Source organism: Platichthys flesus, chromosome 11 (genome assembly GCF_949316205.1).
Source record: "Platichthys flesus chromosome 11, fPlaFle2.1, whole genome shotgun sequence".
NCBI classification, from domain to species: domain Eukaryota; kingdom Metazoa; phylum Chordata; class Actinopteri; order Pleuronectiformes; family Pleuronectidae; genus Platichthys; species Platichthys flesus.
This window is the reverse complement of record NC_084955.1, coordinates 2,833,364-2,856,566: the sequence shown is the minus strand read 5'-3', so window position 1 is coordinate 2,856,566 and position 23,203 is coordinate 2,833,364. Positions and strand designations below refer to the sequence as shown.

General features: G+C 42.1%; 1 protein-coding gene across 1 annotated transcript; it reads left to right on the top strand.

Annotated features, from left to right (window-relative positions):
- The first annotated feature begins 2,100 nt into the window (after nucleotides 1-2,100).
- Nucleotides 2,101-19,846, top strand: faxcb (failed axon connections homolog, metaxin like GST domain containing b). Its single transcript, XM_062399483.1, has 6 exons — nucleotides 2,101-2,621; nucleotides 7,245-7,380; nucleotides 8,575-8,771; nucleotides 12,930-13,147; nucleotides 14,290-14,406; nucleotides 14,859-19,846. Exons 1-6 carry the CDS (start codon nucleotides 2,362-2,364, stop codon nucleotides 15,185-15,187), a joined length of 1,257 nt encoding a protein of 418 aa, XP_062255467.1. The 5' UTR covers nucleotides 2,101-2,361; the 3' UTR covers nucleotides 15,188-19,846.
- The last annotated feature ends 3,357 nt before the right edge of the window (nucleotides 19,847-23,203 follow it).

Sequence of the window (23,203 nt, the reverse complement as noted above, 5' to 3'; positions counted from 1 at the left end):
CTACTGGACACCAGCATTGAAAGGCAGAAGTAGTAGGGCTGGATCATTACACTCCTGTGACCAATCCTGCATGAGACTGCGGTTAGGCCCGCCTTTCTCATTAGCATAAGGACACTGCAAATGCAAAGGAAATGTATCAGGGAAAAAATAAATGTTAAAATATATTTAAGACATTTCTTTTGACATTTCTTTTGGTATTAACATATTTATTTATTTATTTCTGTATTTATTTATTTATTTCCATTTTTATTTATTCATTTATTTATTTATTTCTGTATTTATTTATACATTTATTTATTTATTTATTTTTACTTATGTCATGTATGGTCCTCCATACAATTGCAGAGGGCGCCAATTTGCCAATTTCACACACAGTGATATGATAGATAATAGAAAACCGCTTCGCAGGCCCGGTTCGCCCGTGCCCAAAACCGCCACTGGTTATGTGTGATAAAGGGACCTACAGAAGATCTGCACTTCACTATTACTCCCACGTAACTTCTTCTGTCTACAACAATAAACACTGTTGATGTAATTAGCGCTCCAGAAGCCGCACGGGGGGGCGTTTTACGTCGAGCACATCGCTGTGGTACGTAGTGTCTGGATTAAGCCGAGCACCTGTAGCGGGAGCCGGACAGTCTGCCCCCGGTGAGAGGCGGAGGTGTGAGCTCCAAATGTTGGATCTTTACCAAATCTTCTTTAGCTCTGAGGCGTCTGCTCGGCCTCCTCCCGGCATGCTTCACTCTCACCCTGTCGGGACACTGGCTGCTTCACCTCGGCACCATGTGCGTGCTCGCCTACTTCAGAGGCTGCAGAGTAAGTATCTGCATCCATGTGTCCAGGTTATTATTTATAATCAAATGTTGTGTTTCTCTGTGTTTTGTTGTTATTAAAGCGGTCTACACATACAGCAGAGGGGATGTCAATTCCGGATCTAGGATTTATCTGAATGGGGGCATAACGGGGCAACAATTTACACAGAGGGGCCAATTATGTGTCCAGCATTAATACACATTATATAACACAATATATTATGAACATTGTGTTCTTCAAAAAAAGTTACCTTAGAAATATCAAAAAATTATGTTTATTGTTAGCTCCTTAAGTTAATACCAACAGTAAACACTTTGAATTCTCTTTATTAACCTACTTGTTTTTAAGTTGAGAAAATGTCCATGGCTTGAAATGTGATATTTACAAGTGTCAATCACGAAATATATGTATTTATGTAATACGTTATCTGCGTCTGAAGGGACTAAATAAATCAGGATTAGAAGCAGATGCAGTAAACAGTCAGTCCAGTGATCACATAGAATCTGATGTAAGGATGAGAAGGTGTTTATCATCACTTTGTGTTGACCAACAAACGGAGTGTGTTTCACCCATAGACTGTATATATTTGAGGTAGGCTCGCCAGGGCGGGGTCATTCATACTGGAGGAGACAATAGGCCTGTCGCATCAAGTTGCCAGCAGTCAATACATCAATACCGGAAAATGTCCAAGTTTGTCTTAAAAAATAAAAGCACTTGATTTATTTCATGGGATTCAATGTATTTATAGTGCCAGCTCCCATTTATTTCTCGCCTCATATATGCAACTGTAGGGCCATGTTTATATTAATTTTAAACAGCTTCACTAGTTCAATAGTGTAAGGTTGTAATAATGTAAAAAATGTGTGTCAAAGCTGTTGAGCAATGGATGTTAAGTAAAGTTCTGCTAAGAAAAGTAATCCAGTCTTTTGGCCCTAACCTTTGGTCCACTGGCAAACAATATTAAATCAACAGCCAAAAAACTCAGTATCACATTTGTCCACAGCTTAACCCCTAAGCCCATGTCAATAACCTTATTTAATCCTGTTAATACAATTTAACCAACACCATGCACAAGGCCCATATCACTCCAACTTCAGTTGATGTGCAAAACATGCATTGGCTGCCATTAAATTTAGGATTTGTTTTAAGATTTTTTCAATAACTTTTTAAAGCTCAGCACGGTCTGGCCCCCATGCAGCTATATTATGAAATTACTAACTACATTTTTTTTGTTGTTGTTGTTGTTATAACCCCAGAAAAATCAACACAACCCAGGTTAAACAGGAACATTTATTTTGAAATGTGAGACCGGATGTCAGGTTATAGTGTTCCTGACTATTGACGTCGCTCTCCAAAATCAGCAAAGGAAAGTGAAGCCGGCGCCGAGCATCGTTTAGGAGACGGAAGGTGTCTCCATGTTCGCCTCTGCCGGCACTCTGGAGGAGCAGTAGCCGCCATGTCGTAGACTTCCCGCCGGGCGTTTGGATGAAGCCTATAGGGGAGCGCAGCAGGGAGGACGCGGGGCGGCTGTAACCGAGGGAGTGGAGGATGTACTGGGCTGCTGGCTTCGCCTCCTCCCGGCCGTGTGTGGTCGAACTCGGCCGGAACCACAGCCTGCCACTCGGGCTGTGCGCCTCTGAGCAGCAGAACTCTTTGTATGGCTATATAATTGCCTTCCCTCTGCAGGACTACGGAGGCATCATGTCGGTGCTGGGCTCGGACTCCTGGTGGAAGAAGACCCTGTACATCACCGGGGGGGCCCTGTTGGCCGCGGCTGCCTACCTACTGCACGAGCTGCTCACCATCAGGTAGGCGTCAGCTCCCTGTCTGTAATGCAGCACATATCACACCTGCTGACAGTGACCGGCGGGGATGAGCTGCCATTAGAGCTGCGTCCATACGGGGTGTCGATCCACAGATCTCGCGGTGGTTGCTGTGGTTTCACTCCCTGTTTTCCTCCTTCCAAGGACGCGACAGTAGGAGTAGAGGAAAATAAATAAATAAAGAACAAGTCAAGTGCCAGCTCCGTGCGCACCTGAGCGCGTAAAAACGCAAAGCTCTGAGTCAGACCGACCTTTAATGAACTCTGCGCACGGCTGCTACTTGGAAAGCAACACAACACACCGATGAGGAATAGGATGCGATCAGACCCTGCGACGGAGCGGTGATTAGCAGGACTGTTGTGAGTGCAGTGCGCCTGTCAGAGCAGGGGATGGGGATTATTTTGGGCCGGTCATTGCAGGAGAGTATTAAGTACATCCTGTCACAGTGGCTTGGTTGTTCCTGTTTTCACTCACCCTCCCCCGTCATAATCTGAGCAACCTCCTATACCGTGCCGCTGCCGCCGCTGCTGGATCACGTGCAGGAGACTGAGGCCCGTGCCCGCAGCCTGCCGGCATCATCTGTTCATGCCATGTGATGTGTTGTTGGCACTGCAGCTTCTGCCACACTAGCTGTTATTCTTCTAGGAGACATCAGTTCATGTCTGCAAGGTCCTGTAAACGAGAGGCCCCGCGGGGGGAGATTTCAGCACCAAACTGAAATGGACAGAGGCACAAAGGTTGCAGAGCAGCCACAGGATTTGTTTTTGGTTTCAGCAGCATCCTGAAGCTGTTCCATGAGACAAGCAGTACACCCTGTACTGTGTGGAGTGTGGAGTAGCACTGAGGAATATGGAGGTTATGGAATCCCTCTAATGCATGAATTTATATAGCACTTTTCCGGTTTTATCGACCTCTCAAAGTGCTTCAAAGTACAAGGCACATTCACCCATACACATTCACACGCTGCACTCTTTCCATCACACCATTCATACAGTGTTTGCACAGTTGTCAAGGGCAGATTTGGGTTCAGTATTTTGATCTGAGGCTGAGGGTAGAGCGGTTGTCTTCCAACCAGAAGGTATCAATTCGATCCCAGTGTTTCTCAACAGCATGCCGAAGTGTCCTTGGGCAAGATACTGAACCCTGAATGGCCCCTAATAGAAAAGAGTGCTGCCAATAGATGCACTGTATGAATGTGTGTGTGTGAATGGGTGAATGGCAATAAATTGTACGTTAAAGGGCTTTGACAGGTGATCAAGACTAGAAAAGAGCCATATAAATACAGAGCATTTACCATTTTATCTTGCCCTGCAACCTTTAGGCATTAAGACTGGGATCGAACAACCGACTTTCTAGGTAGTGGGCGACCCTCTCTTTCTCCTGAGCCACAGTCACCCATTATGAGATAAACAACTAACACCACTGTAAACAAAAAACAAAACAGCCAGCCTATAGTATAGGCAGAATAGGCTGTATAATTGAGGGTAAAGGAAAAACCTGAAGAATTAGTGGAAAACAGGATGACAATGCATCCACAGGGTCCAAGGGGTCACAATGGTTTGTTAGGAGGGACAGTTGTATGCCTTTCACCAAGTAAATCAATCAATCAAATTTTATTTGTATAGCCCATATTCACAAATTACATTTCCTCTCATAGGGCTTTAACAGGGTGTGACATCCTCTGTCCTTAACCCTCAGCAAGAGTAAGGAAAAACTACTAAAAACCCTTTTAACAGGGTAAAAATACGTAGAAACCTCAGAGAGAGCCACATGTAAGGGATCCCTCTCCCAGGACGGACAGAAGTGCAATACATATACATGTGATGCAGGTGAGAAAATACAGTCCATAAACCTTTGTTCTTAATAAATGAAGACATGTTTTATATGTAGCAATATGTATCAATCAAGTCAGATATGATTAGGAAGAGTCACACAATCTCAATCCCTGAAGAAAAACCTGTTGCAAATCCCAGTAGGTAAGATACTTCCCTCAGTTGTTTTTTAACTATTTTACAACACAGTTTTAAGTAGAATCACATGAAATCTTAGCCAAATCCTCCACCCCAACAACTTATAAATAATAAAAGAACAGAAAAAAAAACACAACAAGGCTTCATACTGCTTTTATGGTTTTATCTAAGTGACCACGAGCTCCGACATTCATATTTGAGTGTTGATTGCTGTTTTGCCATTTACAAACATTCATCCACCCGACCATCGGCATAGTGGTCAGTAGATAATGAGTGCATTATCATTTCTGTGTGAACTATCCCTTTAAGAGAAGTGTGATGACTCATCAAGTAATTCACTGTAAATCTAACCGAAGTTCTTCCTCCCAATCAGCTCAGTGGAAACAGTGATATGGAAAATCACTATCAACAGTTTGTTACCTATAGACCTATTTCATTAATTTCATCCAGAACTTTATATACTAAATAAGGTATTTTTGGATGGATCCTGGATCTTGATAAAAAAAAAATATATATAAATAGTATGTGGAATTTGAAAATAAAACTCCAGATCTATTGCATTTAAATGGGGTTTTAAATTGAGAGATACCTACAGAGAGAGAGAGAGAGAGAGAGAGAGAGAGAGAGAGAGAGAGAGAGAGATAGAGGGGTAGTGACATGTAGTTAAATAAATATGAGGGCAGAGAGACAGAAAGAAGTGCTCAGTGCATCAAGGGAGTTCCCCAGCAGTCTAGACCTATAGCAGCATAACTAAGGGATGATCCAGCTCTAACTATAGGCTTTATCAGAAAGGAACATTTTAAGTTTAACCCTAAATGTAGAGATGGTGTCTGCCTCCCGAACCCAGAGTTGGAGCTGCTTCCACAGGAGAGGGGCGTGGTAGCTGAAGGCTCTATCTACCATTCCACTCTTACAGATTCTAGGAACCACAAGGGAGCCTTTGTTTTGCAAGCAAAGTGATCTATAGGGACACTACGTTGTTATGAGCTCTTTGATATATGAAGGTGCTTGATTGTTAAGGGCTTCATAAGTGAGGAGCAGGATCTGATTGAAATCATCAGTCAAATTGTATTTGTATAGCCCATATTCACAAATCACAATTTGTCTCATGGAGCTTTAACAAGATGTGACATCCTCAGTCCTGAACCATCAACAAGAAAAAAATAAAAAAACTTTTAACAGGGTAAAAAGAACGTAGATGTGAGTGAGCCACTCCCACGATGGACAGAAGGACAATAGATGCCACGTGTTATGGAAGCTGTATTTACAGCATTGATTAGAATACAAATTTAGAAGCATAATGGAAAGTCAATGAATTGATGGATTATTGTGATTAATGGTCGAGTACTGTGTATATCCAGCAGTCTTGTTGTAATCATAGTCCTTGATCAGCAGCTACCCTGATCAGGATCCACCATCAAGATCGAATTCCACTATAGTCCATAATCATTGTCCACTGCCGCCATCAGCATCCACCATCAGCTGCCACCTTGATCGTGGTCCACCACCACTATCAGATACAAACACCATACAGGATCTGTCATTACAATCACGGTCTCTAATATGTGTTCCCCCATCATAGCCCAATATGTGGAATTTTACAGGGAACCACTGCAGAGAAGCTAAGACAGGAGTAATATGATCTCTCCATCTAATTCCTCTCAGCACTCGACAGTAACAAATGCATGGACTGGTTCCTCAGCATCCTTCTGAGATGTTTCTAATTCTCTTAGATTCATCAGGCTTAGTAGATATGTACAGCTGGGTGTCGTCTGTGTACAATGGAAATGTAATGTGCTTTCTAATGATGTTGCCTAAAGACAGCATATATAAAGTGAAAACATACACAGATTAACATAGGAAAGGGTAGATAGTTTAGATAGATAGTCTTCCAGAGTAGGTCAGTACAAGGATAGTGTTAGGAAGTTAATGAACTAAGCCCTCGTTAGTCCCTAATGACAAAAAAAAGAACGAATGTGTACGTCAGTGGGTTGTTGTGGAGTGTTCAAAACAAACACTGCTCAGGGACACAGGGGCCAACAGTGCTGAGTCATCGTGCTCTAATAAACTATAGGTGTGACCTGTTCCTCACAGGAAGGTTTGTTAGAGGCAGAAGCTCCTGCTCACTGTTTGGATGCACTGACCGACACAGAAAACAAGTAGTAACACCAGTCGCTCTCTGAAACACACCTAAAATAAAGATTTTCATGAAAGTATGTCTGTATGTTGGCCCAGTGATACACTGGCGACATATCGAGGCTGTGAAAAGCTCTAGCTCCTTGCATGACCCTCAAAGGATAAGCTGTATAGATAGTCGATGGGCATACTACTATATAGTTCATGCTGGTATCAATACAGGCACAGAGTTAGAGATATCCAAGCTATATTCCTCTTCAGATAGCAAATGGATGTGGGCCACTTCAGGCATGTTGCACTTCTGGCCTTCTTGTGGCCCCATACATTTTTTAAATTAAATGATCCACTAAATGTTAGAAAACTCATTAAATGCAAATCCTGCTTGCTTGTCTTCTACTCGGGTCACTGTGAAATGATGTGGGAATGTATGTCAACTAAAAATAAACTAGTCCAAACTACAGTCTAAAGATGTTTGTGTTCTCCACCTGTGCTCTCTGTGTAGGAAGGAGCAGGAGCTGGACTCAAAAGACGCCATCATCCTTCACCAGTTCTCCAGGCCAAAGAATGGCGTGCCCAGCCTCTCACCCTTCTGCCTCAAAATAGAGACGTACCTGCGTATGGTGGATCTGCCCTACCAGGTGAACACAGCCGCCCCTGTGTGTCTGAGTGACTCACGTGACAGAGCTACAGACAGCGGAGGACTCTTGAATGTTCACTGATGTAGTGTTTCTGACCATTGTCCTTTTAATAACTGTTGGTGAAACTCAACCTTGTGTGGTTGGTTGTATGCAGTTGGCTCTTCAGTCAAAAGTAGTTCACTCTAGTTCACACTTGACATGTTCACAGCAAACAAGGTTAATTTTTGGGGCCATTTGCAGTTTTTGATCTTTCATTATAAAATACTTAACGTGTTATTGTTTGTCTATGAGTTAAAAGCATTGTACATTTGTAGAATTTTTTTTACAACATACATACATACAGTCCTTACCTTTTTGACCAATGACCCATTTAAATGTCTATCTGTGACTCTTCATCAGTGGTTTCACAGACTTGCTGTTCATTCAAGAATCATTGTTTCCATCCTAAATAGTTTCAATTTGTTCTTTTTTAGGAGCCTGAAAAGCGAATCCAGTTAGAAATAACTAATTGATTAAAACATGTTCTTGAGACATCTGTACATCAGAGCTTGAGATGCATTTTAGTCCCTAGATTAGGTCATGTCAATTAGGCAAGTCTCAGAGACAAAGTTATATAAAGTTGAAAAAGATCTTTCTTGATCTGAGTGAGTCCAGAGAACAACTAGCTGACTGCAAAAAATACACTTATTTTATAAGGTTTTATTTTCAGTTAAGACAACTTGATTCTAATCTTTGCCCTGGTTACCAACACCCACCCCCTATCCAGTTTTTTGGCTATGTCCATAATGTCTAAATTAAATAAGTTGTGGGAATGGAGCTAGCATTACAAGCTTTACATGATCCCACCCCTTCTTGTTACGCAATGTTAATTGTCAAATAGACAGAGAAACAACATTCATGTAAATAGATTTTAGCTACAGATGTCAGGGACAATTTATGGCTTCAAAGTCTTACCCAAGGGCACTGACTAGAGGAGCGGGGGGAAGAACCACCAACCTTCCGCTTCACCCCCTGAGCCACAGCCGACATTAGAGCCACAAACAGATATTACATCATTGTTTTTACTAGCTGGTTCCCTGCAGTGGTAACTGCATCAGAATTTGGGCACATCTGACTAACATGCTCACCCTCTATTTCGTACAGAAATCATCCAGATTCCATTAATTTTCTCACCTGAAGCTTCTTTCCCCTCAGAACTACTTTGATGGGAGGCTGTCGCCCCAGGGTAAGATGCCCTGGATCGAGTACAACCACGAGCAGGCGTCAGGGTCAGAGTTCATCGTGGACTTCCTGGAGGAGAAGCTGGGCGTCAACCTCAACAGTAACCTCACCCCGCAGGAGAGAGCTGTGTCACGAGCCATCACCAAAATGGTTGAGGAGCACCTCTACTGGTAAGTGACTCGCAAGCCGAGCCAAAGTAGTGTGATGCTACGGCCATGTCTGAGTCATTAAATGGACAGAATACTGGGATTTTCTGTCATTTTATGCCATAGTTGGGCTTAAGAGATAAAATTATACATTTACTGACTGTAATCCATACACTTAACATACCAAACCAGTGCTCGTTGTAAACATACCTATTTAGATTGTGCTGTTTGTACCTGAGGTCTAAGGAAGAGACCGGCTGAGGGACTCAGTCCAAAGAGAACTGAAGCGATGCCACTGATGCAGAAAGAGCTCTTCACTTGTTTACTCAAAGATAGAAATTGAAGAATCAGTTGTTTTTGTTGCTCTAAACGTAGCCATTGTTTTGAACGCACTGTTACGGACAGAATAACTTCCCAGTCAAGCTGGCCCTACAGAACATGCCAAGTGTGAAGCTGATGAGATGAACAGTTCTCAAGGTATTTGTTCTGAATACAGATAGACAGAGATTTCTGGAATTATTAAATAGATGAATATTTTAAGTTCAATGTTAAACCTTAGCAGGAGCCACCCACAGTGATCTAGTCGAAGATCAATTAAATCACATTGAATTTAAGAACTAAAAAGAAAGAGATGTTGAGTCTTAGTGTCCTGGTATCATGAAAGTGTTTTTTTATACAGCTTTCAGCACAGACTGACTCTGTCTGTACCATCACTTCTGGTTCATAAGCCTTGTTCTACTCCGGTACCTTTGGGTGCTGCTAGGAAATTATTTAGTACTCCTCCCACACCCAGAGATGTTTAGTGTATTCCATTACCTAAAAGCTTCATCCATCTTTTCACTCTCTGCACCCCTTACACACACATACACACATATGCACAGATCCAACTCTGTTGGCGTGGCCTATTTTTCTCTTTTTACAAATATCAGGACACATTTTCAATTAAAAATTCATCACATTCATAACATTTACAGGTTTTAACCCTTTGGACAGGGGGTTAATGAAAACGTGATATATGTTGTAGTTGTAGCCAATTTTGAAGTGCGCTTTCTGTCCTATTGATTTTGGTGGTATAGGTTACGGTTATGTTGCTGCTGCTAGGTCAGTTGTGCATCTTTGTGTGTCGGTCGTATTGTCGGATCACAAGTGGACAGCTCCAGGGGAAGCCACACAGTTTTTCATTTGTGTGTGATCATCTGTGTTTTTTTCTTGCTAGAACATCAGATGTTCACAAGCTCGTTTCAGGTTCATTCTTGCAGTGCACTCAGCCTTTTGTAAGAATTGGGAATTACTTCAGATTTTCTCAAAGGAATTTTTTGTTCTTTGGCTGCCACTATACATTTAATCTCACTGTTTCTTAGGTCAAGAAATTTAGTTTATTTTTAAATAATAGATGTGCGATTGAACCATTAGTCTGTTGTAAATAGAAACCCCATAACATTTCACTAAAGCAGTATAGGTCATGTATTTAACCCACATCGCCTCCTCCTGCCTCTGCCTGCTTGTGTCACCTCCCCGCTCTCCCCTCTGCTCCCCCTGCGCCATGTTTAGACCCACATATAGACCTATTGATTGAATAATTTATGTTAGGGAAGGGCAGTGGCAGACACAGGCTAACAGCATTACTGATATATGGCGAGATCATCCTGACTAAAAACAGGATTACAGGAACTGCCAGCTGAGGCAAGTGTGCGTTATGGTTTATCCACCATTTCTTTCCAAGCAGTTTCTTGAATGTAAGTGAAAGTCAACAAATACAAAATTCACTTTTGGTTTTGTATTTATATAGCGCTATATGTATACAAGTAATAATATTTAACTCAACTTCAACCGAACAGCTAACAGTACACAAAAGATAAACACTTAATGGTAAAAAGTTCTCTTATCTTGCATTTTAAGTGAATAATAAAATGTCATCCTGAAGAAAAGCCACATACTGGGTTAAATACATTGTTAAATGTTCTGCCAATTGATCATTCATATTATTAGTTGAAACTTTTTGAAGCATTGTCATATCATAATAACACACCGCAAATGCATTTTTATTCCCAAATATAATCAGTTTTTTCTCTTTATATTGTGGGCTAAGATGAGTCATGAGTATATCTAGTTAATTTTGTTGATGAAGTGAGGTAAATCTTTTTATTTTTGTTTCTGTAAAATAATGTAGTGACTTTTTATCATCAGGATTTTCTCTCAGGAAACCAAGTGTTGCCCTGTAAAAAGCTCAATTTAAACACAGACTGTCCACCAGTTTGACTCTGTTACACATCTTGCAGTGTAGAATGTGGCTCAATAACAAAAAAAACCCTTTCCACCGTAGCTTCCTGCTCTGTCAGGCTCATGTGTCTTATCTCCAGATCCGGAAACAAAGGACAGTATATCCTCTCGGGATATCAGATAATGCAAGAGGAAGTAGTATGTGGTCACCGGACAGTCACCCCAGAATGGAGAGAGAGAAGTCTTTACAGTCGTATCATGGCTCAAGGGCTCGTCATCACCAGCAGATATATGACACGAGGCTTCCAGGCTTTCGGACGAGCAGATGGGGAAGCTCAGCCTGTTTCAAGTGTGACAAAGTGCAAGTGTGTACGGATGTAGCAGCTTAATCTTGTTAGGGTCTGCACACACACAGCTGGGCTGCAGCAATGCCAAAGGAGCAAAAAACACAGACTCGGCCGAATATCAGGGTTAGTCTCATTATGTTTATGAATTAGGTGAATCCAGAATAACTGTCCTTTCTTGATTTCCTTCATTAAATGTGTGCTGTTCCAATGAAGGGCATGTTAATTAATTGGACCTGAGTTAAAGAGGGATTGTAAGGGCTTGATTGGTTCTATTTCCACATAAATACTTGCTCTGTCTGTTTCCATCTGTGAGCCAAATCTCTACTTGACGTCAGGATGCCTCCTGCTGAGTCTAGCTGTACAGCTTTCCTTTCAGAAACCTTTTAAACACAAACAAGAGGGGATCTGCATCTCTCTGCAGAGAGATTGTGCTTTGCAGCAACAAGTGGATGTTTTTGTTTTTAATCCAATTCTGTAATGGACGTTCTTAGCAGTTTGCACAGTCATCTTTTGTCCTCTAGCCTATTCTAGTGTGAGAGGAGGCACCAATAACAGACTTGAGTACATCACAACAAGCTGACAGTTTGAGGGGATGGATATATGATGTTGTCTCCTGGCAGCATGTGGCGAGCACTGTAGGTGATGAATGGGGCAAAGTGATCGGGATGAGTTTGATTGTCAATATGTAAAGTTTTGTTGGAAGCACGACACAGGGGTTGAACCCTTCATTACTCAACACTGATGATTTTATTTACTATTATTATTATTATTATTACTATTATTATTTGCTGAACACCATAATAGATACATAGCATACAAAAATAAACCCTCCCTTGAACCCTAGACATTGTCATCACCACATACATAACTGGCCTTGGTTCTAACAGACCTCATCTGCCATTTTTACCCTGTACAAAGTTTTTTTTTGTAGATTTTCTTTACTCTTGTTGAGGGTTAAGAACAGAGGATGACACACCATGTTAAAGCCATATGAGAGAAATTGTGATTTGTGAATATGGGCTATACAAATACAATTATATTGATTAATTGACTAATGAAGTATTATGCACATAAATATACATAGATACCCAAACATACAAACCCAAGGAAATATCCAGGACAGCTTCAGCACCATGGACAGCAGTCGGTGAATGTTTCCTAATCTTGGTCATGTCTATGTTGACTATTTCCTACAGTCAGTGATGCTATAACTCCTCCTTGCCGTCTCTCCCACTCTTCTTCTTCTCTCTTTTCAACCCAACCTGTCGAGGCAGATGGCTTTTCTTCCTGTTAAATGGGATCTCTTTCTCTGCTCTTTAGCCAAGTGCTTGTTTACAGTGGTAGCTGTTGGGTTTCTCTCTATGATACTCTGTTGTGTAGTTACATTTGCTGTGTAAATGTAGTTTTGTTCACTTATGCAAACAGATTCTATCTAACCAGAAATTAGAATTTGAGTTAAATGGAGAGTTAGGGTCAATCCAAAAAATATCTCAGACTCTAAACTGCAAAGAGAAAATGAATGTTGGTTAAAATATCCATGATATGAAATACAGTGGTGTCAAACCGATTTCCCGCTCTCACACAATTATTATTATTATATATTTTTTTCTTCCAGGACGATAGCTTACTGTCAGTGGGTGGACAACTTGGAGGAAACCCAGAAGTTTCTGTCCATGAGCGGCCCACTGAGCGACACACTAAAGTGGCTGCTGAGCCACCTGAATGGCAGCATGGTGCGCAGAGAGATGTACGGCCATGGCATTGGACGCTTCTCCAAGGAGGAGGTCTACACCCTGATGGAGAAGGACTTGCGGACTCTGGCTACACTGCTGGGTAGGAGGGGGCGGCCATGTGTGTATGTGTGTGTGTGTGTGTGTGTGTGTGTGTGATTGTTGGATAAGTAGCCTCTTCTCCAAACCTATGCTATTAAAATGTAATCAGATAGAAAAAGAAAACGAAATCTCTCATCACAACAACCAACAGTGACCTATGAATCTAAGGGATTACCCAAGCTCTGCTAGATAATCCGATAAAATAGTTGGATTGTTTTTTATTTGGGATATTAAAATTGCATAATTTTTTTACTGAAAATCCATGGCCATTAGTAGAGAGGTTTATATTTCTTACAATATTAAAAACAATACGATCTCAGATATATTCAGAAACTAATTGTCTTTTTAGAGAAATTTGACAAAGCTTCTGGAACCATTTTTTTTCTTTTCCGACACAAAATCAGAAGTGAAACCAGTGACAGCTTGAAAACAAGTCAGTTCATTCAATCTGTAAGAATTAGGCAATGATGAAAGAAAAGAAATGAAGGTCTGGAGGTCAGCCATGAGACACAATATCAGTTTAAGGGTCCAGATGGAAACAAACAGGCGGACGCTGCTGAGAAATGTGATTTGCATCGATCTATTTGTTCCATTTCTCTGGACTGCTATTTGCTATAAAATGGAAAGTCCTTCCTGGAGTGAAAGCATCAGTGGTGCCGTCTCTTTTAATGGTCTGTTCCAGGCTCCAGTGCCAGACGTGTGAATCTGAAATGTTTAGTTTCTTCTCTTGCAGCTTAAACATGAAGTTAGTTTATCATGAAGTGTGTTCTCTGAAGGGACAGACAAGGAAGAGCTAATTGTTTTAATGTAAATGATATTTAAGGTCACAAAAACGTAATACAAACGTAAATCGATTTTAGTGTTAGCGGTTGTGTTACTTTGACTATTGACTTTTTTATTTATATGGTGACTATAGTTATGTTTTCACTTCCAGTAAATCATGGCTTACTTCACTAGATTGCTCAATTCAACAAACAATGTTTCAAGACAGTGTCCACCAGTTCTTTAGGTTGTGTGGTAGTTACAGTGTCCACCAGTAGCTCAAATAACTGTCAGCCTGTCGGAGCTGCTGGCATTGCTGCCTGAAAATGTCTTCTTGTTGACACATGTAAAACTACTTGCTGTCTTTTCTCTGTCCTGCAGGTGATAAGAAATACTTTATGGGCTCTAAGATGTCAACACTAGATGCCACAGTGTTTGGACATCTAGCGCAGGCTATGTGGACTCTACCTGGGACACGACCCGAACAACTTATTAAAGGTCAGTGGATCTGTTTAGTGCTCAGACATTAGCGAAGCACAAGATTTATATTAATTATCAATAAATCATTGCAGATCACTGTAGATAATGCTGCTTTATTTCTGGCTTCCATTTGTCCCTATTTTTTCAGGACATGAGCACTTTTTTCTGCTGCCTCCTCATAGTCATATTTTTCTCTTCCTGCCACTAGATGGCAGTAATGTCATTGCAATGCAGCATCTTGCACGTAGCTGGGGACACTCAAGTCTCTTATTTCTTCATAGAGAGCAAAATCAGAGCCTGTTATGTTATATGAAGATTGTCTGTTGTCATTCTCCTACATAATTTTTGATGTAAGAGCTTGCAGGAAAAGGACAGGATAAACAAAAAAAAGCTTGTCCCTAGTGTCCTCTCTGTCTCTTCATTAAGCTCTCAGTGTCAGGTATTAAAAGCTGCCTGTGTCTGTCTTTTAGGGGAGCTGATCAACCTGGGTATGTTCTGCGAGCGAATGCGGAGGAGGTTCTGGCCCGAGTGGTTTGTGGAGGTGGAGGATCTTTATTACGATGGAGACAGTGAGAGCAGCAGTGGCGGCGGTGGCGGTTCCCCTACAGGCCTGCTGGACTTTGGCCTCTTCTCTAGGACTGACACTCTGGAAGACAGCGAGGCCAGCACCCACTCAGCCAGGCCCACTCACTCACACTCCCCCGACTCTAACCACTCGCTGTTTGACTCTGATGTGGGAACGGGGTCTGACAATGACATTCAGCTTAAGGAGGAACTAATGCCGGACCTGGAGGTCTGACCTGAGAATGGCTTTGATAGGCTGAGGGAATGACACTGACAGAAGGCTGGAGCAATCGGTTTTTGCTTTATAAACCTGGTTGAAAGAGTCCGTCCAGACTGAGCTCTCACTGCTGAAGAAACTCTTCCAGCTCATCCACCTCCAATACCCAACATGTTACAACTCCCTGACGGACAAACTGGCTATTTGTATGCAGAGCGTAAGAACTGAACCTCATTATGCACATGCTACTCTACTGTTTGTCCCCTCTCGTGACGTCCAAACTGTCCCCTTGGCAGTCTTCTCTTTGCCTTACTTGTCTCGTCCTAAGATGCCGGAGCTGGTGTGAAAGGTTAACACAACAGGAAAACGTCTCATGAAAAGTGCGGCAACGCAGAGACAAGAGAGCGTTGTAGACAGGACAGGTGGCACGTCACTTGCTATAAAATGATGCAACGAATCACCACTCTGCCATGTGTCGTTACGCACAGACCCACACAGACAGGTGGAGATTGATCACGTGGCTAAAAGGAACAGCTGCTGCATCTCCATTACGAACCATCCATGTGCTGAAGAGGAAACACAGGTGACACAGAGTGCCAGTCCGTGCCCCAGATTCATTCTTATGTCATCTCCTCGATGCTTCAAGAATCTGTATCAACACAATGATGCTTCTCCATCAGACCTTGAGATCCACTTGTAGTTCTACTGTATAGGAGTCAGGAGAAGAGATGAGCAGAATCCTGCCTGTTGAGTTTAGTTGTTATCATCCTTATGTCTCAGATTTCTTAAGAATGTGTTTGCACGCAGGGATCGGCTGAGCCAGGAGGTTTTAGTTGTATGTTTCACCATCCTTTAGGTTCACATTGAAGAGCTGTCGCTTTTCTATTTGACCACTAGAGGGTGTCAGTGGTCTGTCTGGTATCCCCTACATTTTGTAACATCAAAGTCATTCCACCCTGAGGACGTGCAGTGGATTCAACTCAGCAAATTATTTCTCCTTCAGGCCTAAACTTGAACATTGTGGTTCCCATTCAAGTGTTTGTGTGTGTGTGTGTCTGTGTTTGTGTGACTGAGCACAGCAACAAATCAGCCTTAGTGTTCAGACTCATGGGTGAAAATACTTTGTTGGAATATAATTTCAATATCAGTGCCACTTGATTATTATCATTATTATAATTTTCTTTCTATAAGAATATATGTGTCAAAATCTCTAGTTTTTTGTTGATATTTATTTTCTTATTTGTCTCAAAGAGAATGTTATTTTGCACTAGTGGAAATTTATTTTCACCTTATTTCAGGGGGAACAGTCTGCTGGGGAGGGAGAGAAGATAGCTCAAATGAATGGGAAACATAAATATGTGTATCAAATGAGCAGGAGGCTGAGTGCGCTGATAACAATTTTGCTGTGGGTGGGACGCACTGCTTGTGTTGGCCATGTGTGTGTGAATGTTACTCATTGTGAATGTTAGCAAAGACGGTCATAATACCAAATCAAACAGAAATGAGCATCGCTGAATGAAAAAGCAAAAAAATTGACCAAAATGTGTCGGGAAGCGTTCTGTCTGTCGTACTGGGCTGGAAATGCTCAAGAACACAATACAGTGTGATGACTGTAAAAGATTGTGCGGCTGATAAGGCAGATGTCACTTAAAGGATCAGTTCACCCAAGTTACAAAAAATATAATTCTCACTTGAATATATTGAGCCATGCAGATAGTTTTCGTTTGATTTCCTCCTTGTTGTGCTTCCATCCCAATGCAATAAAGGTGAATGGACTTTCATATGTGCTGCTTACAACATTGACTATGATTGATAGTGTTGTAGTCGATAATACACAGAACACGCTGTCTTCAGTAGAAAGATTTCCAATGCAAATGGATTTAAGAGAAATGTTGCCTAGTCTTAACCTGTCGGGGAGAGCTGAAGCTGTTTCTGTTCCAGAGAGTGTCAAGCAAACGACTTTGGTAGAGGAACAGGAACGTAAGCAAACAGCTTTACCTTCATCCATGATCTTTTCCATTCGTGCTATCAAACCCCAAATGCTTGCACACATGTGGTTTGGTTTTATCGTCAGCTGGCTCAGCTCTGTTGTGTGTAGCTGTACAACAGGAGAAACTAAGTAAGAGTGAAACACCCAATCCGGCTTTTGGATTCATTATACACTGGTTTTTTTTAGCATGATAGTTACTTTTCTGACATTTTGAGGGAATGGTTCAATTCATTGGTACGTTTTTGTTTCCTCATTTTAAGGGTAGAATTTCTAAGATAAAGTGACAGCCTTAGTCCAGTGATGTCAGGACAGTAGTTTGATCAGCAAGAACATTGTTTCCATATAGATTGTTTCTGTTCTATCATTTACAGCTCTTATTAGAGATGTGGTGAAATAACCGATGTTGTACCATTTTAGTTGACACTTCAATGGCAATTTAGTGTATAAGGTAGCAAGTCTAAGACATGGGCGCAGACACCAAGGTGCTTTTGTTGAGTAAAAATGTGGCATAAGCAGGAGTAGGCAGGTGCTAATAGCTTGCAAATATAAGCAACCACAGTTCCCAAATTATGTGGCTGATATTTTGTCCTGACTGATATATGAGGTTGACGTCTGCACTTAAGTCTGCTCACTATAATTGTTATACAAAATGTTCATTCCACAAACATCTATCTCATGAACCTTTCATCTTATCAGCTTCACTCTTAGAATGTATTGTAAATGGCCAGAGAAAGTGCAGTGGCGAGTTTGGTGTGATTTGGACGTGCAATATGTTAAATATGAATCAAAAATAGTCTGTAAGGGTGGAGGCAATACAATCTCAATTGCTGATAAATCAGGAAAGATGAAAGCAAAGTTTTCTAGCTTCACCCTGAACCATAGACTGTTTATACGAAGCACTGCACACAACGTCCAGCACACAAACAATACAAGGTGACATCATATTGTAGATCTGTTTAAGGGGGACTCACTAAGGTTAAATCTAGAGCATTACCACAAGACAAACAAACGACCCATTCTAAATAAGAATATTAACTATTGACCAATAACTATGTGTGATGTGTAATAGATGTGATTAAGATGCATCTATTAAGATGCATTTATTAGTCCCAAACACATGCACAGACATGCAAAGGCTCATGCAGTTAGGGAAATTTAATCTCTGCTTTTGATCCATCTGGTGCAGGACACACAGAGCACACACAGAGCAGTGAGCGACCATGTAAGGCGTTCGGGGAGCAGATGTTGGGGGAGTAAACTGCCTTGCTCAGGGGCACTAGACAGGGTAGGGAGAATCCTCTTGAATTTTTGGGCAGATCAATCTGGGTTCGTCTTTTGTGATCTCTCCGTGGAGTCGAACCAGAGACGAACCAGAGACCTTTTCTGCCCATAGTCCAAGTTTCTGCCACTAGACCACCGCCTCTCCCATATAGTTCTGTTATAGCGAAAATTCACAGAGGGTTATCACACTATCCGCTCTTTGAGGTGTTTGTTATGGCGTGCTGTTTCGGTTGTTTCTTATGAGCATTGTTAACAGACAAGGCAGGTAGCTGAAAAAGCCATGATCAACCTGCAGTATATACGCTACGTGCTCAGCGCCAAAAGACAGACGGACAAACCTGGCGTAGTGGATAGTGGAGCGTTAAGCAGCTAAAGAGATATTTCCCTCAGGTTTTGCTAGAGAGAACAGTGATATAAAAGAGAGTCAACATTGGTTGTTGGAAACAAATACAACTTCAAACTTCTAATTTTGCCCTGCATTTGACAACAAGTTCAACATATCAACTGACGATACGTCTGTGGTGCATTAACAAAAAGGTAGTCAATGCATCAATGCTTTTTGTGGGATCGCACACAATCTTTCAAAAATAGGACAAGATGGTGAATATCCCTTGTATGTTTAAAGGTCTTCAGCACAAGTTTGATGATAGGTTGCCAACCACTAGTTGATGGCAGGGATCAACAGCAAATGTTAGCGACCACCAGCGGACGCTCAGGATGTATCATTAGTTGTGTAGCTTAGCATCATCTGGTATTTTTGCCTAGACACCTTCTTCTAAGGCAGGGCCACCACAGGGTGTTCAGACCTGGGTGTGTGTCACTAACACCTTGGGACCCAGTTGGGATCTCTCCTCCAGATCCAGAGCCATTGGCTGCAGCTTGTCCATGGATTCCAGACCTTGAGCAGCTTGATGGTGGATCTCTCTAACATCTCAAAATCTGGACACATTTAACCAAAACTGTTTGCATGGCTATGCACCACAAAGTGTGACTTAGATCATTTTTCTGTTTCAGGTGAACAGACCCTTTACAATAATAATGTTTAAGTAGGCACGTTTGTAACAGTGAGGACGTTGTTTGAGACTCCAGAGAGAACCTCCTTCCTTCATGTCATCCTGTGGTCTGATTCCCGAACTGCCAGGACCTGGGTCGTGTTTGTCAATTGCCTCACCCAGTCTGGGCGTCCTATACAGTTGGACTGCTTTAATCAAGCCATATTAAAAACTAGAAGTGTTGTTATTGAAAACATTTCATAGCATTTCTGCTGGGGTTAAATAAATGTTGTATGTTTGACAAAGTGTACCATACTGTATGTAGAGCTGACTGATTCAACAACCTCTGGGTGTGCAGTCATAGAAGCTGGAGCGGCTGGATGATTTCAATAAAAGTTAGCTGTGACAATTTTACACCTGCAGTTGTGTCTCATCCTTATCACGTGTATTGAGTTTGTTTGTGTGTGTGGGTGGGTGTTGGGGTGGGGGGGTGTTGGGGCATATGGGAAGTAACCAGAAGCAATAGGGAAAGGAGGGATGAGGGGGAGAGCAGGGATACCAGGAAGGCACTGGGGAGGAGCAGGATTTCAGTGGGGGAGATGGAGGGTTCACTGGGCTTCCTATGTTCCTTCTTAAGAAATGGATTTTAGGAAAACCCCAACATTTTTTACACCTCACTGCTTACTTACTGGCTGTTTTTTGATAAAGTCCAGTTACTTGTCTCAAAAGCCTCAAACAACATAGCACCTTAATATCCACCCTCCCCATCCCTCAGCCCCTTCACACTCTTCAGCCAATATTAGAACAGAAAAGAACGGGAGAACCTGTCTTTTTTAATATGGCTTTAATTTGGGGTTATTTCATCTATATTGGTTTAATCTCATTTTAGTTTTTTTCTGAGTTACATGTGAGGTTTTAAATCAAAGTGAAGTTATAATCTTAGTTTAAACCGAGGATGGAGACTGCAGAAGGAGAAGGAAAAGGTGTGAAGTTAATGGGGAGAAGATAAAGCAGGCAAGAAGAATAAAAGTATTGGAAGGAGAGGAGAGAGAAGAGGATGAGAAGAAGATTAGGATGAGGTGGTTGGGCTAGGGGCCCGGAGAAGAGAAGCGAGGGCCATGGATCAGGAACCAGGCTCCTGGGGGGGTTGGAGCAGGTGCAGGCTGCGAGCAAGGCCTCTGGGCCTGAAGGGGGCTGCCAGAGCTTAAAACAATCTGCACTGCTCCTTTTTTAATTTGGCTCTGGAAAATCCCACCCTCCTCGCTGACTGTCTCTCTCTTGCTCGCTCTCCCTCTTTCTCTATGCTTAACAGATCAGCGATCCACAAAGAGGGGTAAACACACACAGAGCAAAATTAAAATCGGAACTCCCCTGGCACGGCAAAACAAATTAGAGCAAACAAATTACAGAGAGTCAACACACAATCAGTGGAGCATCTGTGGCTGTCTGGACTGCTGGAGCCGGTGGCTACCTCCCACACCACCACCTAGTGCATGTTCACAATAAATGTCTATGTCGATACCACAAACTCAAACATATTCTTCTCAAATCAGTGCGACTGTCTGTCTGTCTAAAACGTTGTGTTTTGGGGCGACGGTTGCGTCTCCTCTTTCAACTACACACAGTGTAAAAATAAATGTGGTGAATGGTGTAGCATCAGTGTACAAATTGAATACCAATGAAGTGTTTGCTATTCTTTTCTGAATTTTTTAATTTAATACACCACACAAATGGAAAATGATGTTAAGACATTCAAAGAGTTGCTACATGAACAACGAACATCCGGTTTCAGCTCCCATGCCAGATAAGGCAGCTCCAAATCTCAAAAATTGGGTACAGATGTACATTTATAGATGTTTCTATTTCCAGACCTGTCTTCAAGTAGTTCTGTGTAAGTCTGTGGTTGAAGAGTTGCATGCATTGAGTACGAACCTCATCCCTCACCCCAGGAATCCTTTTCTATATATTTTTTTATTAACCTGTAAAAAAATACATTCTTTCTCCAAGTGTCTCATCAGTTATATTTTTGAGAGAGCAATTTTTTTTCTTCCCCCAGTGGGTTTATGAACTGTGTTGGTCTTGGCTGCCCCCCTCCCTCGGCCCCTTGGCCCCTTGGCCCCTTGGCCCCTCTGCCCCTCAGCCCCTCAGCCCCTCGGCCCCTCTGGCCCTCTGGCAGTGGGTCTGGCCTGTCCATCTGCCTCCCACTGTCTGGGTCTAGTGGGACAGGGGCCATGGAAGACCCTTCCCAAACCCCTCACAACCCCACACGAAACACCCTCACCAGCCTCCAGGCCAGCTGCTCAGGCCCCAGAATTTGCACAGCACTGCCAGGTGGGCCCCAGGACACGCAGTTGGACCCCTTCAAATACACACACACACACACACCTGTCCACAGAGGAGCACACAAATACACACACACACACACTCACAATACCAACACGTATGCTCAGTAAGCCTCTTTCCAAATGGAAGCCATGAAACGCACATGGTTACATGGGTGGTCCACATGAAAAACAATCCTGTCTCTCTCTCTCTCTCTCTCTCACACGCACGCACACACACACACACACACACACACACACACACACACACACAAACACACACACACACACACACACACACACACTCTCTAATACACTCACACACATCATGCATGTATGCCAACCCTTTATCGCACAGCCACTGCAGGCTCAGGTGTTTCCCACAGCTTCCTATAATGGTCTAAGTTCACAGGGGTGACACACCAACAGGTGGCGCTGTTTTCTTTACTAATTACAGCTTTATTTATTCATTGGCATGTGGAAGCTTCCAAATGACTTTGGCTGGCCTGCTCATTCACAGGATAAAAGCCATTGTGTGTGTGTGTGTGTGTGTGTGTTTGTGTGTTGTAGGATTCTTCTTGCCTCTCCTGTGGTACACAAGCCTTTACCTGTCTTGTAGTGTTCTTATACTTGTCCTGTTTTTTTTTATAAGTAATTCATGCTTTTTGTTAATATTTTCTTTGCTAGAACTAATCAAATGATATCACCAGCGCCAAAATTCCCAACATGTGGCCCATGAGCTTATGATGAAATAATGCAGCTGCACAGGTAGAGTCATGTCTTACAGAACAAAAGCAGATGTATACAATAATACACCATATAGCTTTGCTGAGATCTGATTTGGTGTTCCACTTGGATCAATGCTTGGGTGATTTCTGTTCTTGATGTTCATTGTGCCACTTGGTCAAATCTTTACAAAAATACTAAATACGTATTATTGCTTAACCTAAAACACACAAACAGTCAGTTACACAAGTCTTTAGAAAGTGGTGACCTGCCTGTGCGAAGGATATCCCTGGATGTGACAACTCAGAAATATTGCTCTCTGGATCCACCCAGACATTGATCGCATAATTTCTCAGAGAAATCAAGGATTTTTTTTTTTACCCCTATTTTTGAGTTTCATTACAATAAAACAATAATTCATACCCCCAAATCCCCTGGCATTGCCCTTGAAACATGCAACCGATGCTGCATTGCTTTAACCTTTTCCCACTTATGACAGCATTGAGCAACTTCCGGAGTCCTCACAAGATCTCCAAAGTTTAATTATCCAACGCTTTTGTTGATATCTTGTCTGCATTTGCAGTCAGATCAAATCAGAACAGACTTATCAGTGTTTACATGCACTGGCTCCATTGGAGATCTTCAGTCTTTCCTCTCCTTTCAGTCCCCATTTATAGTCCCTCCATCCATGTTTTTTAACTCCTCCTAGAACATTTTTTCCATA

Bases quoted from the DNA above. Each gene is read 5' to 3' on its own strand.
- faxcb (XM_062399483.1), top strand. From the start codon at position 2,362: ATGTACTGGGCTGCTGGCTTCGCCTCCTCCCGGCCGTGTGTGGTCGAA. The intron at 8,772-12,929 runs GTAAGTGACTCG...TTTTTCTTCCAG, and splicing joins GTTGAGGAGCACCTCTACTG to GACGATAGCTTACTGTCAGT. The intron at 13,148-14,289 runs GTAGGAGGGGGC...TCTGTCCTGCAG, and splicing joins GACTCTGGCTACACTGCTGG to GTGATAAGAAATACTTTATG.